We start from the raw sequence: 25,344 nt of genomic DNA on the forward strand, positions 1-25,344 counted from the left end.
TGGAAGGGTCAAGAGCGGAATTCCTATTCTTGGCATAATTTCCCCTAAAATTGACTTGACTTTACCCCAGACTCATCCCTTGATGCATATCCTTCCATATCCTTGCCAATTCACTCAACAATTCTTTGACTCAGGTGAAATCTGGGGTCCTTGGTGAAATTTCGCTCTGGACCCTTTGGAAGGGTTAGGAGTGAAATTCCTGTTCTTTGGTTCAAATTCTTTACCTTTTTTCACCTATCATGCCTTAAATCGCCTCCTGAATCTTCTCTTTGTTACTGGCGATATTCAATCGACCCCGACTCGACAGAGGACAAGACTTTGACTCACAAACCAACAACCCTGGCCTATCCTGACTTACAACCTTCAACCCTTTTTGCACAATTTATCCATTTTCTATCTCCTGAGAGGCAAGATCCTTCTAAGATAACAATAGGGCTCAAGGCAGACAACGCATGACTTTCCCAAGCCTAGGTCAAATTTAGCTTTGAAAGAAACCCTAGGTGAGCTCTCTGAAGGAAACCCTAACTTACCCAGCCCAGGCGACCACTAACTCACTCAAAACACCTAGCAAGCAGAGAAAAAACCTAGCTAAGAGAAACCAAAACCAAAAAAAACAAGAGGGGGTCCCCATCCTGATGGGGCGATGTGTGAAATGGTCACAATAGTACCCCCTTGTAGGGTTCTGGTGATATGCATCAGGAATGCATCATTAACTCTCTTTAAGTGGAACTTTTCTTCTAAATGCAGCTGGGGATAGCAATCATAAACAGGAAACTGGTTTTCTTTGTTCCCAACAACGCCTCTACATACAATACCTATGTACCTATATGTTCTGGCCAAAGAATAGAAGAAGTAGGAACTCATGTAGAAAGTCCTATTCTTTTCCAATTTTCTCAATTGATCATCAAGGTTATCACTAATAATTCTTGCCCAGTTGATCATATTCACTCCAACGGTGACCTCATGGATAAAGTAGTACATCCATGGTTCAAAAGGAACACCCTACTGGCTTCCCATAACCCTGTTCAATAGGACAATGAGGTCTCCATAATCTTCCTTGAAGTATGCCCGTACAAGGAGTTTGGGTATTTTAGAGCTTCCTTTCCTTGGCTTTTCCAACCATTGATGGTTGATTTTAGCTTCATATTCTTCTATGCGATCCTTGTACAATTGTGTCGCCTCATCCCTGGTTATTGTTGACGTGTATTTTGTACACAATCATACACAGAATAAAATACCCAAAGGCATCTTATCCTCTCTTGAATAAAGTCTCTAACTGCTGAAGATTTCGCAAGAAGGATCAGTTAGGATGACTCCAATGTTCTTTTAGTAGGGTCTCTACGTGTGGATAAGCACCAGTGGTCGTTGTGATTTGCTGTGTCCTCAAGGGGCCTTACGTTGCCAAAGTTTTTTGCTAAACTAAACAAGCTTTTCAAAAAATAACAAAAGGATAGGGTTGCAAGAGGTCTAATCTAGTCTAACCTTAAGAATGACTTGATGTGAACAAGACTTGGTGAGATTCTACCAACTTCAATTTTGCCATAAATTAACAACTCAATTGAAATTGATGCGATCTTCTAAGGTAACGAATGATTTTCAACACATCAAAGATCAAAGACACTACCACGAAGGTACATATCCAAGATACAACAATGATTGAAGGTTTGAGTGATTCCAATATCTCCAGTCGACCACGCAAGGCGTTCCTACAATCAGCAAGAAGCTAGTGGTTTGGAAAGCGAATCCTACCAAAGATCAAGTCCAACACTTTGTCCTTCGAATTAACACACTACTTTGATTGAGAATGTTTCAAGAAAAATGAACAACCATGAAGATAACCAAGAGAATTGCAACAAAACACCATAACTTCAATATTTCATTGATTCCAAAGTCATCACGTACAACAATTGTTTGAATTCCTTCCTCAAAACTCAATCTTGCTACAAAAATAAATTGCTTCTAAACTCTAATCTCTCTAATACATCAATAATCTAATCTTCTTCTCACATCTAATTCTGAAAATGAAATGAAATGAGGGTATAAATAGCATCCTCAATTACAATGAATGGTCCAGATCAAAAGCAGATCAACGGTCAAGATCATGACACCTAAACCCTAATTAGGGTTTTATTACAAAAGTTCCCCTTTTATTGCACAACATTAAATGCATAGCCAATTATTAAATTTGGCACGAAAATCTAGGAGACATAGACCAATGACAATTAAGGTGCCATGTCATCTATAACAACCTCTCATCTAGAATCTTATTCCCTTTCCAATGCTCCTTTTTAGCATATGCAATGAATCTTGATACGATTCCTTCGATCTCAGCAATTGGAATCTCGGGAAGATTCTTCATTCTTTCTTCGAAGTGGATGACCTGATCAAATGCATCTAGAAGAGCTGCGTCCCATGTAAGTTCAAGTTCCTTAGTCTTTTCAATCAGGAGCATGGTAGCAAACATCTGGTCCTGTTGCTCATCTGTGATATTGGCGTCCTTGCAAAAGATGACCTTGATCCTATCCTCCAATTCCTACAAATCCACATCTGTCTCAACTTCGATCCTCCTGCCAAGAATGGTACGTAGTACCTCAAATACTCTGTCCTAGATCGGGTTGATCACCTCCTCAACATGACTGCATCTAGTACTGATGTCCTCAAAGAGAACTTCCTTCATCTGGAGTAAGGTTGACCACTGAAGTAAACTGTGAGGTCCTCCATCCATAATCTTTTCCTGCGTTAAGACCTTCCTCGATGTTTGTCTAATTACTTTCAAGACAGGAATGATAACATCTTTGGTATGAGCAAAAGCGGCCACTGTTATCATCAAGTTATGGATGATCTCAAGAACCTGAATAGCTCTATGAATAGTCTTCATCATCCTTGTTGTAAATTCTACGGCAACTGTATGAGATTTGTCCATCCAAGTACTCATACGCTGGACCATACTCCTGAATCTCTCTGCCTCACCAATTGATTGAAGGGGAAGTGCCTGTATGGGTGATCTCGCTGGATCCTGACGTCCTAAAGGCTGATTGAGATGGCTGAAATATGTTCTCCATGCACCGACCTCTCTCTCAAGCTTCCTATTCTTCTCCATTTCTTCCCTAAGCTTGTCCTTCAATGCCTCAAACGAATCGGTGGCATCATCTAATGTCTGTTCGGCTGTGGATGGACCTAGCTCAAATGTCTCTATATCATATTCCTCTGCTAAGATCTCACCTTCATACTTGTCCACTGCCGGTGTAGCTATCTGTAATTTTCTGGATCCAGTCTCATCTCTAACCATCTTGGACATCTTGGTAGCCTTTCTCTTCTCTGTCACTTCCTGGGAATGTCCAACAAGCCTCTCTAAATCAATTACATTGTCCTTGTCCTCTATTACGATCACCTTGGTTAATCTTTCCTTCAACCAATCTGGGATGGCTGATCTTGTCTCTTTGACCTGTATTTCCTTATGCAATATTTCTTCTTCTCTGTGAGGAGATGTTACTTCGTCATTATTCTTGTCTTCATGTAACTCATAATCTTGGAGAGATCCACTTGGTGACCCTTGAGGTACCTGTCCTTCTTTATCATTCTGTACCATCGACTCCATAGACTCTTCCACTTCAAGTGTCCTTTTCTCCTGTCGAGAAGATGTACCGGATGAACGATCTCGGCTGGCCTCTTGTTTCTTCTTGGAAGATTCTCTCTTTCCAGGCCTCTCTTTCCTCTTCGAGCCTCTTGGATGGAGATCGCCTTCACTTGCACTTCGAAGGTTGCCCTCACTTGTATTTCTGGGATTAGGATTACCTTCGCTTACACTAGCTCCACCTTCGGCTGGTTTCTCTTCCAAAGTGAAAGTCATAGCTATGCCTTGCTCTCTCAACTTCTGATGCTGCACATCAACCCATCTGCGAGTACAAGACAAGACTGGAGCCATCAAAGCATCTAGATCCACGACCTCGGGCTCATTCCAATCTAACCTTATTGATTTGCTTTCTCGATCATAGGATGACTGGAGATGTCTGCCACTGTCCTGAGCTTGGTCGGCCACTCTGTAAATCTTGCACTTCCTGATGAAATCCAAAGGCTATCTAGAATGCATCTTTCTTTTCACTTCAAGATCGTCTAAGAGATTCATCATAAAATCTTCTATCTGAAACTCATGCTTAAACTTCCTACCGACTGTCTCCTCTATATATCCATGTGGATCAAAGCTTTCCCTCAAAGCGAAGAATGAAAAAGAATACAAAGCTAAATCCTTCTCTGCATCATCCATGGCTAAAGCATTAGGACATACCTCAACTGAATTGCCCAATATGATAGGTACAGGAACCCCATTTCCATGTCTGTGTCTGAATGCCTTCGCATAAGCTACCAACTGTCTTGTTACCTCAAGTAACACTATTCTGTCTGTCGGATATCTCGGCAACATGTATGGAGGTGAAGGACATCCATGAACTCTGATATAAGTAAACTTCGGAAATTGGATAAACCAAGCACCGTACCTCTTTACTAGTTCCTGCGCATCCTGAGATAATCTGTTGTGAATCCCACCTTGCAACGTCCTTGTGATGTTCATAATGAAGGTATCATTAACTAACTTGTAGTTGCTTCCTGGCGGATGATGCAAGTGAACATAGGAGTCACAAACTCTGACTTCGCCGGGTCCTCTTCCAATCACTCCTCTGTGAGGTAGTCCTGCGTACTCGAAGCTCCTGATCAAGGCATAGATGACGTATGAACTCATGTGGAAGGACTTGGTAGCCTTGAGTCTCCTCAACTGTACGTCCGAGCAATGGCTAATCATTCTAGCCCAATGAATTGTTCCCTTTCCCTGAACTATCACCTGGATGAAGTAGAACATCCACTTCTCAAAGTAGAAGGCCTGAGGGGCTCCTATGACTCGGTTGAGCATTGTAATCAAATCTCTGTACTCCTCCTGGAAATCAATCCTGTGTGGTGTGTTCGGTACCTTGCTCAGGCGAGGACGACTCTTGAGTAACCAGTTCTTGTTGATGATGCTTAGGCAAGCATCTGGATCATCTTCGTACATTGACCTGGCTCCCTCTATGCTCTTGTAGATCATATCTCTGTGCTTTGGAAGATGGAAAGCCTCACTTATAGCTTCCTCTAAAAGATAAGCTAAAGTGTTTCCTTCCTTGGACACGATCGTTCTGGATTGAGGATCATAATGACGAGCGCACTCGATCATCAACTCATGACACTGTACTGCTGGAGGGAAGCCGGCCGCCTTAATGATGCCACTTTCAATTATCCTCCGAGCGACAGGTGATGGCTTGCCAATGTAAGGGACCTCTCGAAACTTCTTCGTACTGAAGTTGCCCAAGTTGGTATCTCCAATGTTGCTCCACTTAGACACGATCTTGGTCTCCACTTCTTCGGTCTTTTGATCTTCCTTCATGAGAGCTGGACGACTGGTGGATGCTCCCGCCTTCAGGGTCGCCATACCTACACAACATTTCATAATAAGTAACTAGATATTGCAATGCATAACATAGATTAGATTAATTTTAGGAAACTTCATGATAAGTCCTTGAGTTATCATTTCCTAAAAACGATTGAGCTACTGGAATTCAAAATTTCAAAATTCAAAATTTGAAGCAATGACGATCAAAATTCAAAATTGAAAACAAGGGACCATATCGCCATACCTCACTTGAGAGCTTAACTCTAAGATGCAAAAATGAAGAAAATCGCCTAGGCAAAACTTAATTCGAAGCTCCCCACGTGATCCCTCTTCAAATGAACGTCCACCTTATCAATTCGCCACCCTTGGGGTCTTTGATGTGATCTTTAATGTCTTTGGCAAGTTCACCTTACTTTAACTTCAAGTTCGCACTCCCTTGATGATGTTTGCGCCTCCCTTGGAATGGAAATTCGCCCCACTTGAATACCAATCGCACTTCTCCAAAATCGCATATGGAAGATGATAACATGATAATGTGAAAATGAAAATTTTCACCCTCCTTTTATAAGCGCTCACCTCTCATTTACCTCTAGGCCGACTTTGCCAAAATAAAGAAATTAAAATGATTTTTAAATAAATAACAAGGGCCGACTTTTATAAAATAAATCCAAGCGCTCCAATTTTCTATAATAATAAATTAATTAATTGCCTTTATAATTAACTTTTTCGATTTTTAAATAGGCAAAATTAATTAAATAAATGTTTTGCGCAAATTTTAAATGCTATCAATTAAATATTCCAATTTATCGATTTTTAGCATTTAATAAAAAATTCAAAAAAATGTTTAGCGCCAAAATTTGGAGAAGGGAAAGATACAAACCCCATCGCTCTGGTCCCTGGGAGAGGGACAGGAGCGAATTACCATTTTAGCCTGGAATCTTGTGCTTTTGACGTTCGAAACCTCCATCTCCATGTTGAAACTAGCATTTTTGCTAAGAATTTCAAACTTGATTAACTTGGTTTTGTGGATGAGTGCCTTTTATGACCATTATCGCCCTGGTCCCTTGGTGAGGGACAGGAGCGAATTATGTGTTTTCTCCTTGACCTTCGTTTCTATGATCACCAAATTTCATTATAAGGGAGAAACAACGTTATCCTTTCGTTCCATGCTTGTTCTACTTGTCGTTAACAAGGCACTTTGATGCTTGGAGGATTATCGCCCTGGTCCCTTGGTGAGGGACAGGAGCGAACCTTGTATCTTAGCCTAAATTTGTCATTTTGTAACTTTTGTTTCTTGTTCATTGCCTTCCAAACGATATCCTTAATCTTGTGTATCCTTGCCTTGTCATGATTTTGAAGGAAAATGAATGATCTTGTGAAAATCGCCCTGGTCCCTGACTGAGGGACAGGAGCGATGTTGTCTCCTTGGCTCAATTGATCACCTTTTGATTTTGAAGTTTGATTTCTTTGCATATCATCTTCTTAAGACACCTTAGACCCCGTGCAACCTTGTACAACCTTGACTTGGCGTGATTTTTGAAGGATTTGGCCAATATGGTAAATATCGCCCTGGTCCCTGACTGAGGGACGGGAGCGAATTTGAGTATTTTGGGCTCATCCTTGCTTGTATCGACTTGCAATCACTTTCACCATGTAGAATGAGGTCTTTTGATCCCTCTTGGACACTTGAAACTTGATAAACCTTCAACACCCAAGCCTTCATAGGAATTTCGCTCTGGTCCCTGACTGAGGGACAGGAGCGAATTTGGATATTGGGTGCAATTCCCCCAACATTGGCGACCTTTGTAACTTTGTTCTTCGTCGAGACGCTTCAAAACGTCCTTGCCTCCATGCATCCTGACTTGGAGTGGTTTGAACTTGAGTGGAAGGCAAGATAATCATTATTTCGCCCTGGTCCCTGGCTGAGGGACAGGAGCGAATTTGTACTTGTAGGCTCCATCACAACTTGCTAACTTCAAAATTTATCTTCAACGATCTTGTTGTGCATCCCTTCATTCATCCATGGCTTGGAATTCGTTCTAACTTGGCAAGAAATTGACCTAAGGCAAAAATCGCTTTGGTCCCTGACTGAGGGACAGGAGCGCCTAGGCCAATTTGAGTCTCCTATTGATGTCTTGCAATCTTCAATTTGTCTTCAACGGGTTCATTTCATCCTCCTTTCTTGCTTCAAACTCAAAACTTGCTCAATCTTCATTCAAATTTTGCCCTATGAGGAATTTCGCTCTGGTCCCTGGGAGAGGGACGGGAGCTACACTGAATTTCGCCCTGGTCCCTGACTGAGGGACAGGAGCGAACTTTGCATTTTGGGTCCGTTTTCCTTCACGAAGGCACTTCAAGTTATATTCAATTGATAAAACATATCTCCTTTGATCTCTTCAAATCGTCAAGTTGTTTAAATCCTGCAAGGACAAGGCAATGTTTGATTTTGAGCTCCGGTCCTCCACTGAGGGACAGGAGCGATTTTCACTCCTGGGGCATTTCTGTGCTCATGAAATTCTTCAAATTATATTCAACGGAAAGATCATGCCCCCCTTTACCACTTCCACTTGAAAGGTCATCTTGATCCTGCAGGGACAGTAAGATTTTTGAAAACGAGCTCCAGTCCTTCACTGAGGGACAGGAGCGATTTTGCTCCTACAGGCCAAAATATCATGATTTCGGGATTACAATCACTTCACAAGGCAAAAACAAGACCTTTCCAATGCCCGGGACCAAATATCAAAATTTTCAAAATTTGGTCAAAATCACTCAATTGGACAAAAATCAAAATCTCATCATCGACACTTAAGCAAATTCATTCAAAATTCCAATTAAAAAATAGACCAACTCACTTAGCCTCTGGCGAATTCACTTTATTCAAAATTGCATCCTACGAAAGGAAGCTCGAAAAACTCTCAAGATTGACTGGACTCTGGCCCCAAAACGCAGTAACAGAAACCCTAAGGCTTGACCCTAAATCCAGACAACTGACAAACTAAACCAAAACCCTAAAAAGCAAAGCGAAAGGCGAGCAAAAACGAGCAAAAAGAGGGGGCCCCCATTTAAATGGGGCGATGTGTGAAATGGTCACAACAGTTATGTAAACAGTTTTGTGGTACTCGGGGATACAGAATGCTTCTCTGATCACCACTTCTCTGATGTTTGCCAAGATTCTGCCATCAGGGGCTACTATTTCTCTGCTTGTTGGGTTGTAATGTTTGCAGCATTCTGCCACTAACTCAGCACATTGCATCGCTGGGAGGAAACCAGCAGCTTGTACGATTCCATTGTTCATCATCCTTCGCGCAATTGCGTTAGGCAGTTGACCGATGTGACCCAAGTTTGTGTCACCAACTTGCTTCCATTTAGAATTCATCTTTGACTCCGGAGGGGGATCTTTGTCCACTAGAAACTTCATCTTGCATGATGTCCCCGCTTCGAAGGTCATCCAAATCTGCACAAGAACACAACTAATAAACTTAAGTTATAATCTGTATTTTAGGTGCAATTTCAGAGTTTGGAGGCTAAGTAATTTATGGTTTACTCTCTTATCAACACTTAGCCTTGAAAATTGGATTTTCAAATACTTTGATATTCTGAAAATTTTAAGAAAATCCCTTGAAAAATCATCAGACGTAAGGGGGTAAAAGTCTGATTTTATCTTCAAAATCAGAATTTGGAAAAATTAAGTTCGTTAAACTCCTTGAAATTTATTCTAACTTGTTTAAAGGCAGAAAATGAAAAAGAAAGAAAGGGAAATCTGCTAAATTTATTCTTTCTCTTTAAACTTTGAGGAAAAACCTGGGTTCAAAACCCAATACCCTGCCTTCAAAACAAATTTTCACCTTCTCTTTAAATTTTCACCTTCGAAATAATAACACAAATAACACAAAGAACCTGCTTGGAAGATGAGAATCAAATGTTAATCTCAGAAAATTAATAAATTTGTCTTCCAAACAGTCAAAGTCCCTCCAAAATCTGTGTGCAACTTGTGAAAAAAAATGGTTGAAAATCTGAGACTTATGCTTAAAATCCTTCTTGAGATTACTTTAACCTGCAGAAATACTCTCAACCTGCGCAACACTTCTCTCAAAATGCCTCTCAACTTGTTCTTAAAATTCGAACTTCATATGATGAAATGAGAGAATGAAAGGCATTTGTATTGGAGTTTGAATTCTTCATTTAGAAACACAGAGGATCTTCAAAATTTGTTTCTTATTTATCCTTTATACATAGAACTTGGACATTCAGTCTATCAAGCTTGCAAAGAAAGTTTCCATTTTGATCCCTAGTTGCTTTGTCATCACTCGAATCCTCATCTTATCTTTCCAATGCAACTTTCTAATTCAGTTTTCAGTTCATAATTCGAACAAAATTTGCAACATTCTCTTTTTAAAAACTTTCCAAATATGTCATAGTTCGAACTTGGGAATCAAATCTTGATGACATCCCCTTGGAATATTCCTTCATTTCAGACTTAGCGAGTTTTCACATGAGGCGGACTTTATTGCATTGATTCTCCTTGCTAGGGCAGACTTCCTAATGTTTGTGCACCTTTCATATTAGTCAAGGGCGGACTTCATTGATTTCATGGCTCATTGCTTGAGGGCGGACTTTGACATCACCTTATCCACACGGCAGACTTCATAAACTTCATGACACACAACCTTCTCCTTCAAGGCGGACTTGAACATTTTCAGGAACTATGGAGGGCGGACTTGGTAAACTCCATGCTCTTCAAACATTTGTTGATTCCCTCACCCTTGGGTGGACTTCTTCACTTCCTTGCACCATGTCTTATGATAGGGCGGGGTTGCTTGACATTGTGCACCAAGAAGACGGACTTTACAAACTTTAGGAACCATAGTCCTTGACCAAGGGCGGACTTTCTTACTTCCTCACACCTCAACTCTCCACTCATGGCAGACTTTGACATTCGCTTGCACTTGTACCATTTGGTAAGGCGGACTTCTGCAATATCATGACCCACCTCACCTTTCCCAAGGCAGACTTTACCAACTTTGTGCACCAAGAAGGCGGACTTGGTGGATCTCAGGAACCATGACCTTGACCAAGGGCAGACTTTCTTGATTGTCGAGAACCCCTTCATCATTTTCAAGGCGGACTTCATTGATTTCATGAACCATATGATCAAAACTTGAAATCTCCATAACTTGTGCAAATTTTACCAGATTGCCTTGAAATTTGAAAACTATGCCTCAATCATTCACTGAATTCCTCGAGATTCCTAAAATTTAGGAAATTGGCTTTTTGGGTCAAAAATTGGATTTGAGGAGGAATTGGTCGATCATTTTAGTGTATTTCAGTGTGACTAGTGCAAACCCTATATCCACTTTCTAAAAATAGAAAAAGCAAGGTTCCCTAAAAAATAGGAAAAACTTTCTAAAAATAGCCATTTCGAGGATCGTGCTCAAAATGCCAAAATGAAACTTCCTAAAAACTAGGAAAAAGCAAAAAAACAAAACTTTCCAAAAATAGAAAGTTGTCCAAATTAGCTCAAATCAATTGTGATCTTCATCCTTTGGGCTTTCTAGACACAATGATGACGTCTAGACTCTGTTCTAACCATGGCTTGGACGCATTGACTCATAATGTTCAAAACTCAGGTTGCTCAAAACTGACAAACTTGACAATACTGATGCAAGAAGGTCACAAGGCTCTAACAAAAGCCCTAGAAAGCAGGAAAAAGGGAGGGTCCCCATTTGCAATGGGGTGACGTGTGAAAGGTCACAACAGGTCCCCATACAAACTTGGCTTAAATCAATCACGAAGAGATTTTTTAAATTTGGCCCATTTAGATTTTCCTATACATAACTTAGTACACCAAAGATACCACAAGGCTATTACTCCTTCTAAAACAAACCTAACCAAACTAACACACTCATTTTCAAAAACTTGATAAATTTCAAGGTAGTGTTCCATAATTCTTAACCATGTGCCAATTCCATACCCATGAAATTTGTGCATGTCAATATTTCAAGGCTTTGGGAAGCCCCTAGAGGTACCCTCTAAATTATGTTGATTGAAACAACTGTAATTGGTCCAAAAATTAGACCATTTGACCAATTGATTGAGTGTAGCACTCAATCGGGCAAAGTCAAATTGGTTAATATTCTTATTAAGACTGATAAAATGTTGTTGCATGTTGGAAATAGTAAGCATGGTGGCTATTTCGACTTCAACCTTGGAATTCACTTTTGGAGGCACAATGTCATTTCCAAATGACAATTTAGGGGGTTACCAAAATATAGACCAATGCAATCTGCTCAATGAGATAATTGCAACAAGCAATTTACTCGCAAGGTCGAAAAATTTGCACGACTTCTTTTTTTAATAGATAATACCCTCTAAGCAAAATACTCAGTCAAACTAATCCCTCTTTGATTAGGAAACTTTTGCCTCGAAAATTTTGAAATGTCGAACTGTATAAGAGTTGTGTAAGAACTATTGTATAACCACCTATACAAACTATGGGCCCAAACTATTGTAATTTACTAGGGGTTTATGAGAAAACCTCATAGCACAACGAGGTTGTCTAATCAAATAATGCTCTTTAGGTATCAATAATTTTCCCATAGAGTAGTTGTTAATATTCCAGCCACAGATTTACCTCTGAACGACAACTCATTGTATACACTTAGGGTAAATACTATTATAAATATAAGAGGCAAAGCTGTTGACATTTTTCGCTGGCAAATTTCCTCACATGCCAACTTAGGGGTCTTGGGGTACTACTCACAATGAGTTTCTGGACTGATTTTAAGCCCAAGTAGTTCCCCCAATTAATCAGTTGGGAATTGTGCTTGATCCTACAAGAGGTTATTGTCCTATCACAGACACTTCTATGCACCATGTTGCAAAAAGAGAGATTGTGAATCGCCAAGGAGATCAAGAAAGAGCTCTAATAACACATGGAAGGAACCTGCAAGATCAATAAGACCCTACAAAATATAATATGCAATAACAAATCTCAATTAGGCAGAAAATGTGCACAGATAAAACAAAAATTAGAATATTTTAATGTTCGCAGCAACACTTTGAGGGGGCAATCCTCCAATAGAGCAGCAGACCCAAATATAATATACTCAAGATGTCTTACACTTGCTAAGTCATTACAACATACAGAGTCTAGCTACAGACAACTAGTACTACCCCATACATTTGGGATAAATACAATATAGAGAATCTAACTGAAGATAACTGCTACTGTCTAATACATAAGAGATAAATATTTTTATTCTAATTTAGCAAATGGATCAACTTACAAAGCATATGCAGCCAAGCCAATGCTAACTAATTCCTAATACAGGTATCAGAACAGTGGTTCCTAACATGCTATTCTTCACCACCTGCCAATAATCAAGGCTACGACCCTTACATGGTTTGGCTTTTGAAGTTCCATAATACTTGACACAAAATGGGCACGGAGCACTTGCAACATCAACTTGAAATGATTCATCAATTCCTAAGCACAGAAGCTTGAGCAACGAGTGGCAGCTTGACTGCTAATTGTTTGATCTCAATATTTGTTTATATATGTGTATAACTATAAACAACGACAGTCTTTAGGGCCTTATTCTACAACCTAAACCAATTTGAAGGAATTGAAAGTTTATGGGCTAGTTGTGCTGTTCGTATACCTCCTCGTGACACTTAGTTTCTTGATTGTCAAAACTGTAATGTACAAAGTGTTTAATTAAATTTTGTACATATGATCTTAATTCTGAACCATCTAATGAGCTATAGCTTACACGAATATAAGTGAGACTGAATAGTCAGCATTTCACGAATTTTAAATTGGCTTTGACTGAAAATATTAGAATATATTCATTTAGTGAAAGAAAGTAAAATGAATGAACCGCATTTATAGAACAATCACAAGTATTATCTATAGGCATTGAAAATCTGGATAAGTAGTAAATGATAGTGGAGTTCATATTAAAAATAATTCATAGAAACTAAGGATTGTATACTGCAATGAGAAAAGCCTTACAGCAGGTAAGAAATTCACACCAATATAAAATTTCACAATATAATAAGAAAAGTCTTATGTCAGGGAAAGGATTCAATACATTATGAAAAGGGGACACTTGCTACCACCTTGTTGCTGGATTTTCCACAGCTTTTATTCTTCTGCAGTTCCAAGCAACGCTCATTGATCTGAGTTGAATCTCCCAGTTTTAAAACATCTGCCAGCAAAGGAAAACAAAAATGTAACTTAAAAGATGCAACTATAACACATAAACCAATGAACTATCATTAATTCATTTGAATTCAATTTATATTGAGGGTATGGCCATAAGAGACAAGGTGAAATATATTCATATATATATATATATATATATATATATATATATATATCGATCTACACAACAAATCTCAATGATTTCATGGAAGCTCAACCATAACAGTCATCCTCCATTGCTGACCCAAACTGATTTGAAGGAGGCTGGAGTGAGCTCTGGGGTCTGGCTGGGAGACAAACAGTCATCCTCCATTACTGACCTGCTATGCTCTTGCTCTGGCCTCTTGAGGCTTCTTCCTACCCTTTGTTGACCTTGAAGACCAATTCTTGTTCCTTTGGATGGTTTTGAGTTGGGTCGCTTCCTTTGTCTTTCTTTTGTTTTCAAATTTTCTTTCCACTCATGGTTGCTTGGTTTTTGAAAAATTTTGAATTGAGAATATTTCTTTTAGCCACTTGAGGTGCCTGGTCACATCTCATTTAATGCCTGAAGGCGATGAATCCTCAGGGGAGCCACCCGAGGAGCAGAAAAAGCAGACTAGAATTAAACTCCAGAGATAAGTCTTTCAACGAAGTTATCGCAGGTAGTGAAGGAAAAGCAGTCCTGGTCTCTACTAGATTTGAAGTGTGTGCAGAACATGGAAAACTCAGAGATTGTCAAGATACTGGAAGAGAAGAAGGTAAGCACACCTCTTCCAACCTTAACACCCTTTTCATGGTTCCTAACGATAACATGCTAAGTACTTTGAGTAAAGAAGGAAGCAAACTCTAAAATAATGCAATATTTTTGGTGGCTCTGGACAATAACAAACTGCCTTAAAGGAGATTTCTTGATGACTGGTTGCTAATGTATGGGGGAAAAAACTAGGGCTTCACATATCCTTCTCTAGGATGGTGCAAAAAGGTTTATTTGTTGTATTTTTCAAAAATCATTCTATGCAAGAGAGAGCCCTTGCTAAGCAATTATGGAACGTGGGGAACCAATCTTCAGGGCTGTTCAATGGTCTCCAGACACCCTGACTGATAAAGTCCTTGCTGTATCAGTCCCTAGATGGATTTTGTGATGTATGTCCTTGCTCAACATTGCTCAATTCTTCCCCAACTTTTGTCTCCTATGAGCAAAGTGCTCCAAGTGGAGGAGCCCAGAGCCACCCTGCCACACATGGATACCATGTTGTTGATTGCTCTATCCCTGAGGGTGGACATCCTTCACCAAATTGGCATTGAATTGGGGGGTAGTCTGCTTGTTTGCAAAATTGACCTATTGGGAGGGTTGAGTTCATGCTTCTATGCAAAAAGTAAGAGCATCAAAACAGGAACTGCCCTAATTTCAAATTGAGACCTTTGAAAAATCCTAAATTCTCCCCAAAGACTTAGAAAGAGAAACCTTACCAGCAGTTATCTCAACAGTCAATGAGACAGAAAAGATTGAATCTCTGGAGAAGAATTTGAATTATTCTAATGTGAGTAGCCATAATGGACCTACTCGGCAAAAGGTTGTGCATGGAAACTTAGCTAATGTGCCCAATACCAACCCCAGAGACAAAAAGAATGCCCAGGAGTTGGTATTGAACAAGCTAAGAACAAAAATGGGTCAAGCTAAAAGGAAAATTGTTCAAGACATGATTGAACAAGTAGAACCAAAGGAGATTTCAGAATCTCTGGTTAGTAAGGCTATCATAGGGAAAGATATAGATAACTCTGCTATGGATAGTAGTGATGATAATATATTGAAAGAAATTGACAAAAGCCTTTCCTTCATAGATAAAAAAGAGGAAACCTAAGTAGAGGTGATAGTGAATCTAAAAATAAAAAAGAAAGTAAAGAAGATAGGATGCCTAAATGCTTTGAAAAATTTAGGAATTATAAAGATGGGTGGCAAACCCTAAATGATGATGACCTTGAACTGCATTAGCTGGAATGTCAAGGGACTTGAGTCTCCTGACAGAAAATTCGTTATCAGAAGAGTATTAAAACAGTTTGGCAATATTGATATTCTCCTCCTTCGTGAGGTGAAAGTTGTGGGCTTCACCCTTGACACCAATCTAAAATTCACATGGAAAGACTAAATCCACTTCTATACCAATCATGAAAAGGGCAGAGGAGGCATTGTTATATTATTGAATAGCAAATGGTCTCAATCTATTATTGAATGTGGGGTTTCCCTTCCAACAGAGCCCTATGAATCATTGTTGAGATAGATAACAAAAAATAGGGATACACTCAATATATGTTCCCAATCATTATAGTGAAAGAATTGAACTCTCAAAATGGCTGTACAACCTTCCTAACATCCTTGGATTGTTGGAGGGGACTTCAATATGATGGAAAACAATGATAATAAAGTTGGTGACCTGGATAAGGGGCGGAAGGGTAATGAGAAATGCTTGGTATAAGATGAAGAATAGATTAAATCTTTTTTACCCACTTGAAGGACTAAAGAAAGATTACAAGGGCATATGGTATACTTGGTGCAACTCTCAAAAAGGCTCTGAGAGAATCTACTGTAGGGTTGACAAGTTCTATGTAAACAAAGATTTCTTTAATTTTGATCAAATTGAAGATGATTGTAGGTGAAAGTTCATCCAAGTTCCCTCTCTTATCATCATCCTATTGAAGTCAGAATTCAAGTGTATAATGATAGGCCTAAAGAAGTCAAGATGAACAACATGCTTATGCTTAATAACTCCTTGCTAAATCTTGAAGATTACAATGATGCTATCTCCACTCTTAGAGAGATTAATAGAATCCTGCTGAGAAATTGCTCTACTATTGAGAGGTAGAACAAAAATGTTAGCAGTTGAACTGTCTTATTTCTACTTAGAGGAAAAAAGAGTGATGGATGGGAGAAAAGAAGAATATGAGCTGCAGAACAAGCTTTGCTCCTTGGAGAGATCTCTACAAGCTGGCCCCTCTAATGAAGGTTTAAATGATGAAATGACCTCTCCAAAGCATAATCTCAGAGTCTTCCAAACTAAGAAAACTCAGGGCCTAAGAATTAGATCTAAGTTGAATTGGCTTACTAATGATTATACACGCTCTAGTTTTTTCTTTAATTGTATTAAACAAAGGAACTTTAGAGAAAAAGTGGATTGTGTGTGGGTTGATGATGTTTTGATGAACAACCCTGAGGAAATAAAAAAACAGTTCTTGTTTTATAAAACTCTCTTCTCTTTTGAGGGAAAGAGTAATGAATGTGAGAAGGCTAGAAATTGTTGCAAAGGTATTATTTTAAAAAAAAAATTAAAAAGAGGATTCTAAAATGTTAAGTAAAGACATCTCAAAAGATGAAATTATTAGAGCCATTCACTCTCTGAAAAATGATAAATCTCCTGGTGCAGATGGCTTACCTACTGAATTTTATAAAATGAATTGTAAGTGGATTAGTGAAGATCTCATGCAATTTTATAAAGAAACTATCACTAAAAGATCCTTGGGAAGCAATATTACTAGAGGTATCATTAGGCTCTAACCAAAAGATGAAGACAAATCCTTAACCAATAATTGGAGGCCTATCACCCTCCTCAATGTTTCCTACAAGATCCTAGCTAAGATTCTAGCCTTCAGTAATTGACATCCTTCCAACCTTCATCAGCAATACACAAACTGGATTTATTAAGGGGAGGTATATTCTTGAAAACCTAATAACCAGCTGGGAAGCAATTGATTGGGCCGGAGTGTCTGAACAGGAAGTTGATATGTTCCTTCTTGACTTTGAGAAAGCCTATACAGAGTTGAATGGCCCTATATTTTTATGGCCCTTGAAGCTTTTGGGTTTCCAAAGAAATTCTACCAAATGGAAAAAATACTATTTAATAATGCAGTGGCTCAGGTAGATGTCAAAGGTGATTTATCTGAACCCTTTAACCTTCAGAGGTTCATTAGGCAAGGTGTCCCCTTGCCCATGCTCTATTTTATATTGCCTCTGATGCTATTTTTTATCTATTAAGGGACTCAAGTTTGAGCCCAAGGGTTAAAGGGGTGACTTTGCCCAATCAAGATGAATTACTCAATGTTCAGTTTGTTGATGATATGGCTATGTTTGTACTCTTGAGAGAAGAAAACTTTGATAATATAATGAGCGGACTTGAGATTTTTTGCACGGCTTTTGGTGCTAAACTGTCAAATGCTAAATCAATGGTTCTCGGCTGGAAAGACAAGCCTCCTAATTGGTTTGGTAAACTTAATCTGCAATGGGGAGGTCCCAGCAAACAGGTCAGGCACCTAGGTATTCCTCTTGTTGTTAACCCTTGTCTTAAGGACATGTGGAACTGGATCAAGGAAAAAAGTGATACTAAGATTGCTAAGAGGAATAAGCATCATTTGTCCTTGGCTGGAAGGCGCCAAGTAAGCCAGAAAATACTCTCCTCTTACAGCCTATACTATTCTTCAGTGTGGTTATTTTGTAGTTATCAAGTTAATGATATCCAGAAGAAGATTAGAGTCTTTCTTTGGTCAAATGGCAAAAGCAAGAAGAGGCATGCTGTGAGGTGGGATTGGTGCTGCTTGAGTAAATTTGAAGGTGGCCTTGGTCTCAAAGGTTTAAAATATCATGGTGTTTCCATGGCAGTGAAATGGATAATAAAAGCATTAGATGGCAATGAACCCTGGAAACTACTTGTAAGGAACAATATTTAGATGGCTTCTCCCAAACATGCCAAATTTTGGAAAGGTATCCACATCTCACCCCTTCTGGTTCTAATGTGTTCAAAAGTATCTTGAGAGCTTAGGAGCTGATTAAAAACATGGTGACTAGCTGTGACTTTTACAATAAGGAAGACAAAAAAATTTCCTGCTCGACATCTGTTTGGTGGAATTTGCATCACAAAGACAAACCTCTTGGAGTGTTGCAGGGTTGCTCTTAACGTCTTGGTCTGACCTGAGCACAGAGTTTGAGCTCCTCAGCTCCCATTGGAGAACTTACTCTGTGATTAGGGAAGCCTGCAAGGTTTTCCAACTTCCTATTCACTCCGAAGTTGATTCATTCATGATAAGTAATGCCAAGTGATGCGAAGGCACTGTTCTGCATAAAGTCGAATCCAAGTTGATTTATAACACCATTGTAAAGTCCCAAGATGTGATCAGGCATCTCATTGTAAGCTGGAAATTGAATCTTAGTCCTAACCACTGATCCAAAGTTTTTAATCATCTTTGGTCAAGTGTCTTGGAACCTAAAAAATCATGTGTTAAATGGCTGCTTCTTTCAAAGAAACTGCCCTTTTTAAGTTCTTCCAACCACATTGATAACCTCTGCCCTATTTGCAGGGTACCTGAAAGTATTGAACATGTCTTCTTTGATTTTTTTTTGCCAAAGAAATCTGATCTTTATTCCTGTTTGGGCTAGGTTCTTGGGGTGTAAATGGTAATCTGTGCAAATTTGAAATCTTGTTTGGTTTTATTGATGATCTTAATACGGTCTGTAACCTTTTTTGGCTTGTTTTATTTGTTGAGATACTTTAGCTTTTGTGTAAGTCCAGGAACAAGGATTGGTTTCAAGGTAAGAAGAGGTTGCTTACTGAGTCTTCTAGGAATACTGGTTGTTCACCTTGTTGCAGAGCAGGTTACCATTACAATGGAGACATCCAAGGAGAGGTTCCAGGAGCTGATTGATGCAGGGCAAACCATGGTCAACAAATCTGAAATCAAATATGCCAGACATAGGCCATATGCAAGAAAAGGTAATGAAGAATTCCTGAGGAACTATTTTGAGTTTCAAAAAAAAATACAACAAAAAGTACCCTCGAGAGACATCAATGGAAGACTTGGGATTCAGAGACAAATGCAAAGACAAAAGCCTTGTGAATGGAAATAAATTTGTACTGGAAATGGTGAGATCTAATGAAGAGTTTTTTGGGAATTGAGCCCCCTATAGGATGGAACAATACGATGTATACAGTGAAAATTATAACTAAACTTCTTTTGTAACCACTTTCTGTTTTGACTGTACATGGTCTTGTTGACGTGTATTTTGTACACCATCATACACAAAATAAAATACCTAAAGGCATCTTATCCTCTCTTGAATAAAGTCTCTAACTGCTGAAGATTCGCATGAAGGATCAGTTAGGATGACTCCAATGTTCTAGTTAGTAGGGTCTCTACGTGTGGACAAGCACCAGTGGTATGATGTGATTTGTTGTATCCTCAAGGGGCCTTACGCTCCGAAAGCTAGAAATTTTACTAAACTAAGAAGCTTTTCAAAAAATAACAAAAGGATAGGGTTTTGAAAGAAGTCTAATCTAATCTAACCCTAAGAAATGACTTCATGTGGACAAGACTTGGCAAGATTCAACCAACTTCAATTTCGCAATGAAATAACAACTTAATTGAAATTGATGCGATCTTCTAAGGTAACAAAATGATTTTCAACACATCAAAGATCAAAGACACTACCACGAAGGTACATATCCAAGATACAATAATGATCGAAATTTAAGTGATTCAGGTATTCTCCAGTCGACCACGCAAGGCGTTCCTACAATCAGCAAGAAGCTAGTGGTTTGGATAGCGAATCCTACCAAAGATCAAGTCTCACACTATATCCTTCAAATTAACACACTACTTTGATTGAGCATGATTCAAATGAATTGAACAACCATGAAGATAACCAAGAAAGTTGCAACAAAACACCATAACTTCAATATTTCATTGATTTCAAAATTATCATGTACAACAATTGCTTGAATTCCTTTCCTCAAACTCAATCTTGCTACAAAAACAAATTGCTTCTAAACTCTAATCTCTCTAATCTCTTAACTATCTCTATTCTCTATTACATCACATTACTGATTGATCCTCCATGAAATGAAAAAATGGGGGTATAAATAGCATCCTCAATTACAATGAAAGGTCCAGATTGAAAGTAGATCAACGGTCAAGATCATGACACCTAAACCCTAATTAGGGTTTGTTACAAATGGCCTCCTTTTTACTGAACAATATTAAATGCATAGCCAAATATTAAATTTGGCACAAAAACCTAGGAGACATAAACCAATGACAAATAAGATGCCATGTCATCTATAACAACCTCTCATCTAGAATCTTATTCCCTTTCCAATTCTCTTTTTTAGCATATGCAATGAATCTTGATACGATTCCTTCGATCTCTGCAATTGGAATCTCGGGAAGATTCTTCATACTTTCCTCCAAATGGATGACCTGATCAAATGCATCTAGAAGAGCTGCGTCCCATGAAGATTCAAGTTCCTTTGTTCTTTCAATCAGGAGCATGGTGGCAAACATCTGATCATATTGCTCGTCTGTGACATTAGCATCCTTACAAAAGATGACCTTGATTCTATCCTCTAATTCCTGCATATCCACATCTGTCTCGACTTCGATCCTCTGCCAAGAATGGTACGTAGTACCTCAAATACTCTGTTCTGGATCGGATTGATCACCTCCTCCACTTGGCTACATCTAGTACTGATGTCCTCAAAGAAAACACTCTTCATATGGAGTAAGGTTGACCATTGAAGCAAACTGTGAGGTCCTCCATCCATGATCTTTTCCTGCGCTAAGACCTTCCTTGATGTGTGTCTAATTACTTTCAAGACAGGAATGATAACATCTTTGGTATGAGCGAATGCGGCTACTGTTATCATCAAATTGTGGATTATCTCAAGAACCTGGATAGCTTGATGAATAGTCTTCATCATCCTTGTTACAAATTCCACGGCAACTGTATGAGATTTATCCATCCAAGTACTCGTACGCTGGACCATATTCCTGAATCTTTCTGCCTCATTAATTGATTGAAGGGGAAGTGCCTGTATAGGTGATCTCGCTGGATCCTGACGTCCCAAAGGTTCATTGAGATGACTGAAATATGTCCTCCATGCACCGACCTCTCTCTCAAGCTTTCTATTCTTCTCCATTTCTTCTCTAAGCTTGTCTTTCAATGCCTCAAATGAATCGGTGGCATCATCTAGTGTCTGCTCAACTGTGGATGGACCTAGCTCAAATGTCTCTACATCATATTCCTCTGCTAGGATCTCACCTTCGTACTTGTCTACTTCCGGTGTAGCTATCTGTAATTTTCTAGATCCAGTCTCATCTCGAATCATCTTGGACATCTTGGTAGCCTTCCTCTTCTCTGTTACTTCGTGAGAACGTCCAACAAGGCTCTCTAAATCAATTGCATTATCTTCGTCCTCTATCACGATCACCTTGGTTAATCTTTCCTTCAACCAATCTGGGATGGCCGATCTTCTCTCTTGAACTTGAATTTCCTTATGCACTACTTCTTCTTGTCTGGGAGGAGATGTTATTTCGTTGCCTTCTCTATCTTCATCTAACTCATAATCCTGGAGAGATCCATCTGGTGACCCTTGCAATGCCTGTCCTTCCTCCTGCCTATCATTCTGTACCATCGACTCCATGGATTCTTCTACTTGAAGTGTCCTCTTCTCTGGTCTAGAAGATGTACCGGATGAACGATCACGATTGACTCCTTGCTTCCTCTTGGAAGATTCCTTCTTTTCTGATCTTTCTTTCCTCTTCGAACCTCTTGGATGGAGATTGCCCTCACTGGCACATCGAAGGTTACCTTCACCTGAATTTCTAGGATTAGGATTGCCTTCACTCACACTAGCTCCACCTTCGGTTGGTTTCTCTTCCAAAGTGAAAGTCATAGCTATGCCTTGCTCTCTCAACTTCTGATGCTGTACGTCAACCCATCTGCGAGTACAAGACAAGACTGGAGCCATCAAAGCATCTAAATCCACAACTTCGGGCTCATTCCAATCTAACCTTACTGATTTACTCTCTCGATCATAGGATGACTGGATATGTCTGCCACTGTCCTGAGCTTGGTCGGCCACTCTGTAAATCCTGCATTTCCTGATGAAATCCAAAGGCAATCTAGAATGCATTTTTCATTTCACTTCAAGATCATCTAAGAGATTCATCATAAAATCTTCAATTTGGTACTCATGCTTAAACTTCCTACCGACTGTCTCTTCTAAATACCCATGTGGATCGAAGCTTTCTCTCAAAGCAAAGGATGAAAAAGAATACAAAGCTAACTCCTTCTCTGCGTCATCCATGGCTAAAGCATTAGGACATACCTCAACTGAATTGCCCAATATGATAGGTACCGGAACTCCATTTCCATGTCTGTGTCTGAATGCCTTCGCATAAGCTGCCAACTGTCTTGTTACCTCAAGTAACACAATTCTGTCTATCGGATATCTTGGCAACATGTATGGAAGTGAAGGACATCCATGAACTCTGATATAAGTAAACTTCGGAAATTGGATAAACCAAGCACCGTACCTCTTTACTAGTTCCTGTGCACCCTGAGATAATCTGTTGTGAATCCCGCCTTGCAACGTCCTTGTGATGTTCATCGTGAAGGTATCATTAACTAACCTGTAGTTGCTCCCTGGCGGATGATGCAAGTAGGCATAGGAATCACAAACTCTGACCTCGCCGGGTCCTCTTCCAATCACTCCTCTGTGAGGTAGTCCTGCATACTCGAAGCTCCTGATCAAGGCATAGATGACGTATGAACTCATGTGGAAGGACTTGGTAGCTTTGAGTCTCCTCAACTGTACGTCCAAGCAATGGCTAATTATTCTAGCCCAATGAATTGTTCCTTTACCCTGAACTATCACCTGAATGAAGTAGAACATCCACTTTTCAAAGTAAAAAGCTTGAGGGGCTCCTGTGACTCGGTTGAGCATTGTAATCAAATCTTTGTACTCCTCCTGGAAATCAATCCTGTGTGGTGTGTTCGGTACCTTACTCAGGCGAGGACGACTCTTGAATAACCAGTTCTTGTTAATGATGCTTAGGCAAGCATCTGGATCATCTTCATACATGGACTTGGCTCCTTCGATGCTCTTGTATATCATATCCCTGTGCTTTGGAAGATGGAAAGCCTCACTTATAGCTTCCTCTGAAAGGTACGCCAAAGTGTTCCCTTCATTGGACACGATCGTTCTGGACTGAGGATCCTAATGACGAGCACACTCGATCATCAACTCATGGCACTGAACAGCTGGAGGAAAGTCGGCCGCCTTAATGATGCCACTTTCAATTATCCTCCAGGCGACAGGTGATGGCTTGCCAATGTAAGGGACATCTCGAAACTTCTTCGTGCTGAAGTTGCCCAAGTTAGTATCTCCAATGTTGCTCCACTTAGACACGATCTTGGTCTCCACTTCTTCGGTCCTTTGATCTTCCTTCATGAGAGCTGGACGACTGGTGGATGCTCCCGCCTTAGGGGTCGCCATACCTACACAACATTTCACAATAAGTAACTGGATATTGCAATGCATAACATAGATTAGATTAATTTTAGGAAACTTCATGATAAGTCTTTGAGTTATCATTTCCTAAAAACGATTGAGCTAGTTGGAATTCAAAATTTCAAAATTCAAAATTTAAGCTATGACGATCAACGATTCAAAATTAAAACGATAACACCATATCGCCATACCTCCCTAGAGAGCTAACTCTAGAATGCAAAAAGAATAAAATCGCCTAGGCAAAATTGATATTAGATGGCCTCAACGTGATTCTCTCTTCAAGTTAGCAACTTCGCCACCTTTTGGGATATCTTTTACGTCCTTGGCAAGCTCGCTCAAATGGAAACTTCAAGTTCGCACCCCCTTTGGGTAATAGTTCGCACCACCTTGCTTGAAAATGAAATTCGCACTCTAACACACAATTCGCACCTTCCTTTGTCTTCCTCAAATAGCATGTGAAATGGTAAAATGATAATGTGAAAATAACGATTCTCACCTCTCCTTTATAAGCGCTCACACCTCAATTACCACTAGGCCAACCTTGATAAAATTAGGCAATTAAAAATGATTTTTTAAATAAATAACAAGGCCGACTTCCATAAACCAATTAATACCAAGCGCTCCATTTAATTTTTAAATTAATAATTAATAATTAATTATTAAATGCCATTGTTTTTTATTAATAAATTCGATTTTTACAAGGCAATAATTAATTAATGATCAAGCGCAAATTTTAAATGCTTTCAATTAAATATCGATTTTCCTAGCATTTAAATAAATTCAAAATGTGTTTGAGCGCCAAAATTTAAAGATGAAAAATGCAAACCTTATCACCCTGGTCCCTGACTGAGGGACAGGAGTGATCTACCATTTTAGTCTCGATCCTTGTGCTTTTGACGTTCAAAATCTTCATCCTTACATTGAAGTGGGCATTTTCGCTAGGATTTTTGAACTTGAGTGTCTTGCTTGTGTGAACGAGTGCCTCCAGATGTGATATCGCCCTGGTCCCTTGGAGAGGGACAGGAGCGATCCTTATGTTTTTACTTGAAATTCTTCGTTCTTGACTTTGACTCCTCGTTCATTGCCTTTCAAACGATGTTTCAAACCCTTTGCAACTTTGTTTGTCATGATCTTCGAAGGATAACAAGTGTTTTAGTAAATATCGCCCTGGTCCCTTGGAGAGGGACAGGAGCGATCCTGGTGTTTTCTCCTTGATTTCGCTTCTTAGATCTCAAATCTCCATCATAAGGCGAATAACAATGTTATTTCTTCATTCCACACTTGTCTCACTTGACTTCTACAAGGCGTATTTGATTTTTTGGAAGATTATCGCCCTGGTCCCTTGGTGAGGGACAGAAGCGATCCTTGTGTCTTGGCTCAAATTTGCTAACTTCTAACCTTTGCTTCTT

The 25,344-nt window shown here is 39.4% G+C and overlaps 1 protein-coding gene across 2 annotated transcripts in view; it reads right to left on the reverse strand.

Annotated features, from left to right (window-relative positions):
* Positions 1-25,344, reverse strand: part of LOC131064226 (uncharacterized) — an 87,689-nt gene that overhangs the window by 33,437 nt on the left and 28,908 nt on the right. For both annotated transcript variants that reach the window (XM_057998310.2, XM_057998311.2), the window contains one exon: positions 13,538-13,626. In XM_057998310.2, coding sequence (XP_057854293.2) covers positions 13,538-13,626 — 89 coding nt within the window. The remainder of the gene's footprint in view (positions 1-13,537; positions 13,627-25,344) is intronic.

The sequence above is a fragment of the Cryptomeria japonica genome, chromosome 6, assembly GCF_030272615.1.
Source record: "Cryptomeria japonica chromosome 6, Sugi_1.0, whole genome shotgun sequence".
Taxonomy (NCBI): domain Eukaryota; kingdom Viridiplantae; phylum Streptophyta; class Pinopsida; order Cupressales; family Cupressaceae; genus Cryptomeria; species Cryptomeria japonica.